The sequence below is a fragment of the Cervus elaphus genome, chromosome 22 (genome assembly GCF_910594005.1).
Source record: "Cervus elaphus chromosome 22, mCerEla1.1, whole genome shotgun sequence".
NCBI lineage: Eukaryota > Metazoa > Chordata > Mammalia > Artiodactyla > Cervidae > Cervus > Cervus elaphus.
This window is the reverse complement of record NC_057836.1, coordinates 7,998,573-8,012,009: the sequence shown is the minus strand read 5'-3', so window position 1 is coordinate 8,012,009 and position 13,437 is coordinate 7,998,573. Positions and strand designations below refer to the sequence as shown.

The 13,437-nt window shown below is 44.7% G+C and overlaps 1 protein-coding gene across 1 annotated transcript in view; it reads right to left on the bottom strand.

Moving 5' to 3' along the window:
- Positions 1 to 13,437, bottom strand: part of SLC25A17 (solute carrier family 25 member 17) — a 44,447-nt gene that overhangs the window by 5,530 nt on the left and 25,480 nt on the right. Inside the window, exons 5-7 of the mRNA XM_043881702.1 lie at positions 2,488 to 2,604; positions 1,368 to 1,513; positions 1,188 to 1,283 (exon numbers count right to left, since the gene is read on the bottom strand). Of these exons, the coding sequence (XP_043737637.1) occupies positions 1,188 to 1,283; positions 1,368 to 1,513; positions 2,488 to 2,604 (359 nt within the window). The remainder of the gene's footprint in view (positions 1 to 1,187; positions 1,284 to 1,367; positions 1,514 to 2,487; positions 2,605 to 13,437) is intronic.

Below are 13,437 nucleotides of genomic sequence, written 5' to 3'. Positions count from 1 at the left end.
AAAATAGTCCATTGGTAAAAACACTTTTAACAGAAGGGAATAATCTTTTAAAACTAAAATACTTTCATTAACGCCTCCATTTTACTCATTGGTTTAAGTCCTTTGAATTTTTTCTCCCAAACATAACTTGAATCCCTCCCTTTCCACCACCATCTTAGTCCAGGCCACCATCGCATCTCACATGTGACGGAAATAGCCTCCTAACCTGAAATTCCCCTTTCTCTTAGCCTTCTGACCAATTTGCCACTGAACAGTCATGGTAGTCTTCTCAAATTGTAAATCAGATCACATTATTCTCGTCTAAAGCCTCGCAATGGTTTCCTACTGCGTGAGAATAAAATCCAGCCATCACTCATAGCCGTCCTGCTTCTTTCCTGATTGCCTCTTGAGCCACAGTGGCCTCCCCTCAGTTGCCAGGACTCATCAAGCTCTCAGCACACCACGTTCCCTCTACCTGCAAAGCTCTTTCCTCTGCTCTTCGCATGGCTGGGTCCTTACCTTCCTTTAAGTCTTGATTTACACAGGGCTCCTCAGAGGACCCATCCCCAGTCATGCCATCTGAGAAGATCCCCACTATGGCCCTCTCCACTAAATCACAGAATGTGGCTTACGTCCTTGATAGCTCCTTCCTCAATTCGCAGTTACCTACTTATGCTGATTTACTTGTTCGCTCTCTCCTCAGTTAACTCCTCAGGGAAGGGACTGTGGCTTATTCACCCTGTGCACCCAGTTGCTCACAGAATAGGTACTTAAAAAAATATTTCATAGAATAAATAACTGAATGAATGAAAAACTAGAAATTTGAAAATACTTCAGAAAAGCCAAATCATTCATTCCTTCTGAATGAATCTCTGATTCTGTAAAGGGAAATCTACCCTGTGCACCAGGCCAATCAACTTGAATGTGAAGGAAGCAAACTTATTATGTTCCTGAGGTCTTTAAAGAACTTCCTCCATACTTGGATTTTCTGAGACAGCAGGTGACTGAAGAAACTCAAAGTATAAACTTTGTTCCAAACCAAAGAGAAAACCAACTGACAGCCTGACTAGTTAGCAAAATATCAAACAACGGGAAATTGGCTGAGAAATGCTCTGGAGCACTTCATTGCTTTAACATTGCTTCAAACAGAGAAACCACATTATTTTAGAATGCTGTCTGTTTAAATGCAGGAGAAGCCCAGCACTCACCCTCAGAATGGACTGTACTGTCTGCATAGGATAGGTGACCGTGGTGGCGATTGCTTTGGCGATTGCGCCAATGAGGAACACATCCAGGGAAGAAAGCTGCAAGGCAAAGAAAGAACTGCATCAGTCTACACAGTGAGAAGGTGTCAGGGGCTGTTTGTGGCTTTCAAGATCAGGGCTTACCTTCGTTCGTTTCTTTAAAAGCTGCCGTTTTAAGCCTTCGTAGAACATGAACTGTATGGCAGGATTAAAGACCAGCAGCAGGGAGGGAAAGGTGCCGTTCCATAAAGCCAGGATCCCTTCATCCCGGATGATCTGGTGAAAAGCATCTAAGCAAGAAATCAAGGACCTTTGAGGACAATCCCCTAACTAGAAAGACAACGTGCCCAGAACACAGGCCAGACTGATTCTATGAAGATTTCCTTCTGGCAGTGACAAGTTAATCCGTTAACTGCTTCTGGAGAATCATCAGATACTGACAGTCACTGAGTTATTGAGAGACTAACTTCAATTGTTGGCAACCCTTCCTGACAAATCTGGGGTTAGCACGTCAAGTTTTCCTCGGTACTGATCATCTCCACCACTGAGCTCTCTGTCTTACACAGACAGAATGGGGAACGACAGTCTGTGGGTTTCACAGTGAAGGCCAGTACAGAAAAAGGTAAGACAGTTCTCTGGAGTTCATTTTATAGGACTGCCTTTTAAGAAAATCACTGTCCTCATTACAAAGAGGGAATGATGGGAAAGAAGAACCTGGCAGTGTGATACTATTCAAAAGCAGAAGCTCAAAGATATCAGACACTAATTTTGTATCTTTATCCAAAGACAACACTGGCGGAGAAAAAGTAGCAGATTATTCTTCAGAAATATTCATCCCCTCCCACCCCTCCACCTCTGTGGGCTATATTCCACGGGTATATTTCTCTACCCCTTGTCTTGAGGCTTGGCCATTGGGAGTACTTTGGCCAAGAGGATGGTAATAGACAAGATGCAAACAGGGGCTTGAAATATGCTTGTATGATCGGGTGTGTCTTCCTGTGCTTTTGCTATCACCAAGAGAAGAATATCCTGAGGCTAGTCCCAGGAAATGGAAGAGAGACACATGGAGCTGAGACTCCTAGGCTGGAGTCAGCTTAGACAAATCAAATCCTTGTCAATCCACAGACACAGGAGCTAAACAAATGCTTACTGTGGGACACTGAGATTTGAGGCTGTCCGTTATATAGCTTTATCATGGTGATAAATTCCAGATACAAAGAGAAAAGAGAACCTTTAAAAAGGAACACGCCCAAAAGACACTCACCAATGATACCACTGTAGTTGGTCGGTACAATGTCTTCATTTCTAAATTTTGCCCCTTGCAGCTTCAGTCTGGTATTTACCACCCAGAGTGGAGTCGTGAGGAGCACATTCACCACCCCTGTAAAGAGAAAGGGGGCAAGACAAAGGGGAAGCAAAATGTAACCTTTATGTTAAAGCTAAACACATCCGTGTTCCAGTTATATTTCTGCTGCTGACCTACTAGGAGGCCTGAGGTAAGGTGTCCTTTGTGCCAAGGTACAACACAAGCCACTACTGTTAGAAGCAATTCAGAAGCCTTGCTGAGAGCGGGCTGGCCGGCAGCAGTACCTCTCCACGTGAGGAGAGTGCGGAGGTTCCTCCTCTGTACACTAGGAGGCAATCTGTCAATTTATACAGCATCCAAAGTAGCAATTTTGATATAGTTTTAAACACAGTTTTTAAAAACAGCTTTCAGATGGGGGAACTGATTCCTTGATCACATGCTAAATAAGTCCATGACAGTATCACATAAAACACACCTTACAACTCTCATGTAAGTAGCTCACATGGTTTTAAGTGAGTATGGATCTAGTACCATAAAAGACGGGTGGGAGAAAGTGTGACATTTAGAAGGACTTCGACAGGGACTAGAGGCTCACAGAAGAGTTCCTCATCACTTGGGGAATTAGGACAGGCAGGCAGCAAGCAGTCGTTATGAACCGTCACAAAAACACCTGCAACAGCTTCACAAGCATCATGATTCTTACAAGCTTAAGGATGGGGATCTTGGCCACCCAAGGTGGCCTCAGAGTAGAACAATACAATGAGCCAGGTGCTTCTGTTTTGAAAACACACGATCCCAATTTTAGCACCATCTTGAGATATTAAGACATTCCTCATCAGTCCTGAAATGATTAGAGAAAAATACCAGACAGACTTGTAATAAAAGTGCCTGACACACAGTATATACTTTATAAATGTGTGTTAAATAAACGTTCAACAAGTAAACTAATGAACAAACTCAGCAAACAACCATATACCAAGCTATCGGGCCACACTCAGAAGAACTGAGAGGCACAATCATAAAGAAGAGAAATCTTTTAGTAACAGGATTGGGAATTCCCTGGGGTCCAGTGGTTAGGACTCGGTGCTTCCACTGCAGGGGGCATGGATTCAGTCCCTAGTCTGGGAACTAAGATCACACAAGCCGCATGATGCAACCAAAAAAGAAACAACCACCACAGCAACAAAGCAAGATTAAGGATGCTTTGATTTAAGGAATTTCAAACATACTATACAGATAACACCAAAGTTAATAAACTTGGTGAAAATGCCAGGAAACTCAAATCCTGAATTTTCATTAGTGGAATGCAAGACATTTTGGCACCTCTCTCTTAGGAACATTATGAGAACATATTTCTCAAAAGGCATCATTTTATGAGTTGTATTTGTTAAAAGTTTTTCATAGAACATCAAGGAGTCATCTTTAGTTATGACTCAGTATCTTCATACATTGTCAAGATAACAGGTCATAATCTGAAAAAGTCTTAACTAAAGATTCTTGCAAGTCTCATTTTAAAAAAGCACCAGTGCCCAAGTGGCCAAGATAAAAGAGTATCAATCAATACACACTCATTTGCCCAGACTTTATAATGTATTCCTATTCAATATAATGTACACATCACTTAACTAAAAAACCAACAGTCAGAAAAATCAGATTGGAAAGTACTACTGAGCAGTCTACTGCTTTTGTTTTAGATGAAGACAGGCAAGCTCAGAACCAGAGATCACAAGCTTCTGTGGGTACTGTAGTGGAAACACCTTTCGAAACAAACGAAACAGGTCGCCCATTAAAGAAATCTTTGGAAATCAAAATTCCCTTCATGTTCTATTCGAGAAGTAGGCACACACAGAACAGGTCAGAGGAAATGCAGCCAAGATTAAGATTTAGTTATTATTTAGAATTCTGCTTACATTATTCCCCTTACCAACATGAGCTGAAAGACTGAGAGGATTCTAAGGAAAATGTCAAGTAAATGCATCATATCATTTAAAGAAGAGAATATATAAGTCCTTGTAAGAACATTCTGTACTTCAAAGCTTTTTATCTGAGAAGATCTTTGTTCATCCTCTAAGCCAAATAGATGGAGGGGTTATTTTTTAACTACTTTCATTTTATGAATTCTGAGAAAACACTTGAGGATCCAAACTTTACTGAAAACTTGCACTAAAAATAAGCAAGCAAAGGATGTTTTTCTGTGGAGGAAAAACCAGCTGCAAAAGAATATGATGAGTGATTTCAGCTCTTACTAAGGCACGATGGGTATGGCTGCAGGATAAAGAAAGCTGTCTGCTTATTTATGTGTAGAAAATTTCACCAATTCCAAGTGTGGCCGTTATTTCAGCTCTAAGATGAGAATACCAATACTTTACCTACTTAAGAACAGGAGATCATTCTCTTTCCAGTTCAAGTGATACTATTTTTTCTTTTTTCATAAAAAATCATTTACAGGAAAACACAATCAAAATTAAGAGATGAAGAATAGCAACTGAACATACTAAAACCATTCACTGATTCAGGGATAATTGGAACACAGCTATTTACTTCTGAAATCTCGAAAACAAAGTTTTATTAGCAGTGAGTCTCCTGAGTTAAGGACATAAAACAAAACCAGAGAACACTAATTGGGTGCACTTCTGGGGAACACGTACAAAGACCGCGGAGACAAGAAAATGGCAGACCAAGGTCACCAACCTAAGAGTCTGGCTCCCTACAAAGAAATGTGACTTGATACACTGCAGAACCAAGCCTGCCTTACCAGATTTAAAGCCTAAAGGCAGGAAATTAATTTCAACTGTCACAACAATGATAATACCATTGGCACTCAAAAAGAGTTATTGACAAAAATTCCAATTTCATAAAAATAAAAATGGCAAGTATCGGTCCTTGGCTAAGAGGAGACTCTGCCTTGGACCCGCCGGTGTAATAAACTGCACTCCACTATCTGTATTGTCTTTCTGAGTGAGTTTGTCTTCCGGAAAGCATGGCTATAACATTTGGTGCGTTGGCCGGGAAACTCCTCACTTTGAGGAGACAGGTCTCATTTGAGGCCACCCCGAGGCTTTGTAGCTTGAATCTCCTAGAGGGGGGAAGGCGCTTCGCCCCTCTGGAAGGATTCTGCTTTTCAACGCCTGGACCTTTCACGTCAGTAGGTAGTGGACGGCAGCAGGGGAACTGAGCACTCAGGTGAGGAAGAACCCACCCAGCAGGGTGGAAGAGGGGGCCTGATCACCCCCCTGGGAGGGACTAGAAGGAGCGGGGACCCACAGGAGCCTGGAATAGGCAGGCGGCGATTGCTTGGTACACAGGTCGATGAGCGTGCTAGGGTTTAGGAAGGAAATTTGTGAAGGTCATTTAGGAGGTGTGTCCACGCCGTCTTGGGGAAAATTATTACCAAGCGATCGCCAGGGGATTTTTAGGATAGGAAACTGGTCCTTGTATGCTCGTATTCTGCCCTCCCCCAGGAGGTGTCCTGTCTGCTGTGAAATTCTTGACCCCCTCGGACTTGTTAGGCTAGAAGGAGGGGGATAGAGAAGTGAGTATGAATTGGCTTTTCTGGAGATGGCCTGGGACATGGGATATTTAACCCATCTGTGTTTTCATCCGCACCTGATCAAGCCCACCAAGGCAGAATGGACTTTAAGGGAGAAACAGTCTTGGACCGTGTGATGTTCTGGTTCAGCTGTGCTGACCGGCAGGTGAAGACACCCTGATCCCTCTTCTCCCTCTGGGATCTGGCAGGTAAGGCTCTTCTCACTCCAATTAGGAAGGAGGCAGAATGGCAATTTAAGTGTCACTGAGTGGAAATATCAGAAGTACATAGGGTACTGAGAACTTCGTAGACAGAACGAAAAGGAAAAGTAGAAGAAGGTCTGAGAAGGTAAGCAAGATGGGGGGAAGTGAATCTAAGGCAACTGTATTGGAGTGAAAAATTTAAAGAAGGGATTAGGAGGAGACTATGGGGTGAAGATGAAGCCTAACTGCCTCCACATACTCTGTGAGGTCGAATGGCCCCCTATGGGAGCAGGATGGCCACCAGAGAACACCGTGAACTTAAAAATAGTGGAAGCAATCTATACAGTAGTCACAGGAGAGCCAGGACACCTGGATCGATATCCATCTATTGACTCATGGCTAGGGTTAGCTTGAGACCCTCCTACTTGGATAAGGTTCTGTATCCAGAAGGGAAAGGGAAAAATATTAATGGCAGAAAAATTGACTGATAAAAAAGGAAATTCTACAGGATTTGGACGGGGATGACCTGACCCCTCCCCCATGCTGGATAATGACGCGCCTGCCTCCCAGTGCTTCAGCAGGACCAGAGGCCGCCTTAATGCCCGATCCAGGGCCAGGTGAAGTTTCTGCAATAGCCACTGCTCCTCCGCCAGCTTTCCCAGAGTTCGTAGAGCCGCCGTTTGGGCAGGCTCCGATCCCGGTGACAGAAGCCTCTGGCCAACACTTCCAGGATTCGGCTCCAACCAAACCATCCAAGCTATACCCACCTCTCCCGGTGAGTACTGACAAGAAGGGGAGGGAGACGTTGGAATTAAGCAGAGACCGCGCTCTGCCCGACAGCCGGAGGGAATAAAAGAGAACAGACAAGAGACTTACAGTGCTAGCTGCTGCTCTGGAAAAGTCTATCTCGGGCCCTCCAGAAAACCTCATCTGCCCCAGGGACAGGACAGTCCTTCAACCGGTCCCAAGGGAGGCCCTGGGCCCGTTACAGCCAAACCAGGGTGCCAAGTGCCAAGGTTTTGGCCACTGGAAGGATGAATGCCCTAAGGCAAGGAAGGAAGAGAAAGCTCCCGCAGTTGTGGGGCTTGCTGACTTGGAAATTAACTAGGGCTGCCAGGGCTCAGAGATATCAGGTCCCTGAGAGCCCATGGGAACTGTAAAATGGGGGACCAAAACATTGACTTCATGGTGGATACAGGAGCAGAACTGTCGGTAGTAACAAAACCTGTGGCACCTCTGTCCACAAAGACTACCGCTGTAACTGGGGTATCGGGAGAAGAGATGATTAAATCGTTTTGCCAGCCCAGAAAATGTCAGATGGGGGGGGCGGGCACCAAGGGATTCATGAATTCCTCTACATTCCTGAGTGCCCAGTACCCCTGTTGGGAAGAGACTTGCTCTCCAAACTAGGAGCACAAGTGACTTTCTCCCCTGAGGAGAGGCCCACCTTCTGGACGGTCTCTATGACTTATTTGCCCTCTCTCTCAATACCAACCCAAGATGAGTGGAGGTTGCATGAGCCTCTGAAGGAAGAACCGGGTGGGCCAGAAGAACATGAGGGAGCTAACTCAATTATTCCCTGAGGTCTGGGTGGAAGACAACTGCCACTCCCCCCAGGCTGGCTAAACATCACGCCCCAGTGATAATAGAACTCAAACTTGGGGAACAGATTCATGAGTTTACACTTGGTGACCAAGTATGGGTCAAAGATTGGAAACATGATTTGCTAGCCCTTTGTGAAAGGGCCCTTATGTTATTCTAACTACCCCTACTGCAGTTAAAGTTGCAGGTATTGTCCCTTGATCCATCACACCAGAGCGAAGAAGGCATACCACGCTGACCCGGAGGACGCCGAGTGGACCACCCAGAAGGACCCCACTGACCCACGGGAAACCAAGATCATTCTGAGGAGGAAGAAGAAAACGAGGTCCCGGACGAGCCCTCTACAGGATGGAGCTGGGTAAACGGCTCCTGCTGCTCGGCCTCACCAATGCAATTCTGAACTTGGGTATGTGGGGCTATGCCCCTGTCAGTAATGGACAGACTCCCCGGTGGGTATCGCCACTCCATTATGGGGACTTTAACAACAGAAAGGAACTTTCCTCTCTCTCACCAACCATAACCTTTCTTTGCTCTCCTGGTGTAAGAAGAAGCCATCAATGGGCCAGGGACATAGGGTTACATTTAACATGAACACCAGCCTTATGGAGATAACAAAGGCTTATACCTCATATGTGAAACTTAAAGAGGAAAAGGGCTCCCTTACAAAAGGGGGACAGGCCTCCCGGTACCTTGAGCAATACTACCAGTTCTGGGATGAATATTTCTGGATGACTCCTGAGAAAGGACAGTTGATTGCCCCTGCTACTATTTGCTGGGAACAAAAAGAACAGAAAGTTGGATTTGGAGACCATCCCCGAGACCCAAAAGAATTGTTATTTGTGCCCTGAACAATGTAAACAAATCTTGGAAGTTACCTATCACCCCAATCAGTCTGCTCAGTGGCTCGGTTCCTACTGGCCTGGAATCCGCTGGGTAGCCCCCAATGGGACCCAGTGGCTCTGTGGGCTTAACTTATGGCCATGGTTACCAGTTGGCTGGGTGGGGCATTGCACATTAGGATTTGCTTTCGCCCATGGCAGAATTAAGCCTAGCCTGCACCAGCCTCCAGTAAACCTGCCTTATCTGCATGCAAGATGGACATGATCCGTGTTCCAATGGTATGACTATCTTGCTGCCTTGTTTGTACCCTCTGTAGGGACAACGGATATCATGGTTAAGGTAGAGGCCTTAACTAATTTCACTAAACAGGCCCTCTTAGACAGTACTAAAGCCATTCAAGCTTTGAACGAAGAACAGATTCAGATGAGGAAGGCAATAATTCAAAATAGGATGGCATTAGACATACTCACAGCAGCCCAAGGAGGGACTTGCACCATAATTAAAGTTGAATGTTGTGTGTACATCCCTGACCTGTCTGGAAATGTATCTACTGCCTTGGAGGATATGCAAAATCAAGTGAAAGCCATGTCTAATGAACTGTTGTCATAGTAATCTTGATCATACTGCTTTGTGGGCCCTGCTTCCTACAATGCCTTGTGAATTTTGTAACCCAGAGGTTGACAGCATTCTCTCATGTGGGTGGCAGGAGGGCTAAGGTACAATATATCTCAATAAATGATGCTAGTTATGGAAACTAAGAGCATCAAGAGGGGGGAATGAAGAAGGAATTCATAGGGCCTGGACTCCATCTCAGGCCTTTCCGTGCTGGTCATGTGCGGCCACCTCTCCAATGGACTCTGAGCTCAGTGCTTAGCACCTGTGGGAATGACAATGGAGGGATAAGACCCCCCTCTGGGCAAGGGACTCTTGAAGATCACATCCAGGTTACTCGCTGCCTAAGAGAAAACAGACACTAATCACCCCTGCCTCCAGACAGTATCTATCGGAATGTAACCACAGGCTTACCAGTTATTAACTGGTTGGAATATAACCGCGGGCTTATTGATTATTAACTGTTTGAACACAGAACATGTGAATGATGGGGTTATTATTGTGATTGTATTTACCCTTCCTTTGTAAGCCTCAGGGGATTTGGGCTGGTGGGTTTGGACACATACACATGGGGTATAAAAGATTTTCACAAATGCTGGTCGGGGTCCTTGGCTAAGAGGAGACTCTGCCTTGGACCCGCCGGTGTAATAAACTGCACTCCACTATCAAAAAAAAAAAAGGCAAGTATCTTCATTTATGTTATCTATAAGGTTCTGTTCTCAAATTCTTCCCCAGGGTATTAAGCTACCTGGGCTTTCTCCTGTGAAAATACAATAAATAATAACAAGCCTAAGTTTCTAGCAGAAATGTAACAACAATAGTACTTGTGCCTAGTTCTCCCAGGCGATGATGTAACTCATTCCTACAGTGACTGTAATACAATGACTAGGTTTACAGCAGGAAGAGAAAAAAGATGTTCCAATTGTTGTAAAAGCTCGTAAAAATGCGCAGGCACTGGGGAATTCCCTGGTGGTCCAGTGGTTAGGACTCGGTGCTTCCACTGAGGGGGCAGGGGTTCAATTCCTGGTCAGGGAACTAAGATGCCACAAGCCCCACAGTGCAAAACAAACAAACAAACAGAAATTTGTAGGCATTAATATATAAAAACACGTTATGAGGAGAAGTTTAAAACTCACAACAGTAATTTCCAAGGAATCCCCTACCTTCAGAAAAAGAGAGGACCTATAATCAAAGAATCTCAGAATCATTAAGGACTATAAAAACCATTTAATCAAGGGTCTCTCCACTGTGCCACTATTGGCATCTGGGGCGGGGCAGGGGTGCAGAAGTATAGGGTGCTGAGCGGCATCTCTGGCCCTCTAGCCACTAGACACCAGTAGCATCCTCTGGTTGTGACAACCAGAAATATCTCCAGACACAGTCGCATGTTCCCTATGGATCCACTAACCTAATCCCGTCACCAGGTGGACTGGTGATTATTCGCTTTATTTTTGAAAACCTCAAAAGACAGGAATTCACCATCACCCCGAAAAGCCTATTCTTTCCAAGAGTGGTTAGAAATTTTATTCTTATTGGTATTAAATCTACCTTCTTTAAACAAGTGGAAACATATAAAACTAGCCAGTAGATGTTTTTTACCTGAGATATGAATTGAAGAGTAAAAAGTTAGTCTGTCACTAAGTTGTGTCTGACTTTTTGCAAGCCCACAGACTGTAGCCCGCCAGGCTCCTCTGCCCATGGGATTCTCCAGGCAAGAATACTGGAGTAGGTTGCCATTTTCTTCTCTAGGGGATCTTCCTGTCCCAGGGATAGAACTCGAGTCTCTTGCATTGGCACTGATCCCCACCAGGGAAGCCCAATTAGCAATTCTTAAGTGACTTTATGTGTATTTTAGGAGAAGTAAATGTTTATGACCTGCAAGTAAGTCACCTATGGTTTGCTCATCAAATATGTATTGTGTGTCTAGTATTGGGTTGGCAAAAAAATTCATTTGGGTTTTTCCATACGATGTTATGTGCTAAATAGGTGGTGATGATACAACAGGTACATAAAAAGTGAAAATCTCTGTCCTTGTGAAGCTTATGTTCTAATGGTGTAAGGATAAATAAGGAAAATATGTAGTATGTCAGAGGATAAAGTTAAGGAGAAAATTTAAGCAGAAAAGGGGGATAGAGTTTTGGTGGTAGAAAGGGACTCCATTTTAGACAGTGTGGCCATTAAGGGAAAGACTTTACAGGAGGTGAGGGAGCAAACCACGCAGGAACCAGGAAGAGAAAAAAGCTTCAGGGTCACGGGCCCTGAGGCAGAAGTATTCTGGGCGAGTTCAGGGAGAAGAGGCCGATGTGGCTACAGTGGTGTGAGAGGCAAGGATAGGCGGGGAGGACAAACTGGGCTTTGGAGGACAGGTGAGGACTCTGGCTTTTATTCTGAGTGAGAAGGGAAGCAATTGGAGGCCTGTGAATAGAAGAAGAATACAATTCCGTCTATGTTTTAGCATGATCACACCTGCTGTTGTGTTGAACACATATTGAAGGGGACAAAGAAGGAAGCAGGCCATCAGTTAGGAGACTCTGAGGATAATCCTGGCAAGATTCAATGGTGGTTTGGACTCAGGTGGTACGAGTAGGGGAAAGGGGCTAACTGCTAGATACCATATGAAGAAACAGAAAATAGGATCCGTTCATGGACTGGGGGTGGGGTCAGAGAGACAGAAGATGAATTCAAGACTTTTGGTAGGGCAACTAGAAGATGAGAGTTGCCACTTAGGAAAATGGGGAAGACCGCAGTCCTTTGAATTGACTTAAACAACATTTAAAATTTAATTCTTTCAACATTTAATCAGCACCTTCTGTGTATCAGCCACTGCATTAAGGTACTAGAGATGCAGAGATTTTTTTTTAAAAGTAATTTCTGCCTTTAAGGAGGGTCTAGTAAAAGATAAAAGACAAACATGCAGACTGCTGTTCTCCAGTAGAGGAAGCACTTAGAGGTATGCACTGAGTTGAATGCAGAGGGTGGGCACCTAACCCAGAATAAAACCTGGGGGTGGTGGGTATGAGGAACAGGGAAGGCTTCCTGAAGAGGAGGTGGTGTGAGCGGAGAATAAAAGGATGAATAGGAGTTAACGAGACAAAAAAAAGCAGTAAGACTGCTTCAGGCTGACAACAGCAGCTGGCGAGGAATGAAGTGACTAACAGCCTGGTATGTTCAAGGAATCACGGCCTGGGAGGACAGGCACAGGAAGGCCAAGCTAGGGAAGGAAGCAGTACCACAGCAGATCTGGTATGGGAGACCCTGATCCTGCACGTGTACGAGGCGGGGAGTATCTTCTCTGCTGAGGGTGCTGTGACGTCATCCTATCAGCAGGCGGCAGGGACTGAAGGGTTTGAGGCTGGGCCTAACAATCCGATTCAGACCTCAGAAGAGCAGTTCTCAACCGCTTCTCTGACAAGATGTGCAATAGATGATGTTCACAATCCACGCAGACCCGTGGGTTCTAACTGTATGCCAATTCCATTCTTTTCTCACACTCTCAAGAAAACAGTTCAGAATGTATTAATAAATGAATGAGAATGACATTAACACAGCGGGATCTCTTTTAACCAGTTCCACATAGTGGACTCACCAGATAAACCTGTGTTCCTCTTTCCCTTTATGGACATTCTGACAGAGGCCACGGCGCACTGCCTCCTGCGGCCTGGAGGCTACGCTCTAGCGTGCCCATGCTCTTTTTACTTCCATCCCACGGGGGTCGAGGCTTACCGAGAGTGAATTACGCCTTTTTTCAAACCTGTTTATGTTGGTCATATCTGTTACAGTAGACAAAGCATTTATAGGCATGGGTTATTGTGGCTCAGCTGGTAAAGAATCCGCCTGCAGTACAGAAGACCTGGGTTCGATCCCTGGGTTGAGAAGATCCCCTGGAGAAGGAAAAGGCTACCCACTCCAGTATTCTGACCTGGAGAATTCCATGGACCTTAAAGTCCATGGGGTCACAGAGTCGGACACGACTGAGCGACTTTCACTTTCATACCAGAAAAAAAGCACAAAACTCCCATCAATGAGTGGATATGCCTTGGCCATACAGAAAATTAGAGAAGTATATATTCACATATCTTAGGTTAAAATAAAATACTTAAGGCACATGGGCCATTTATGACA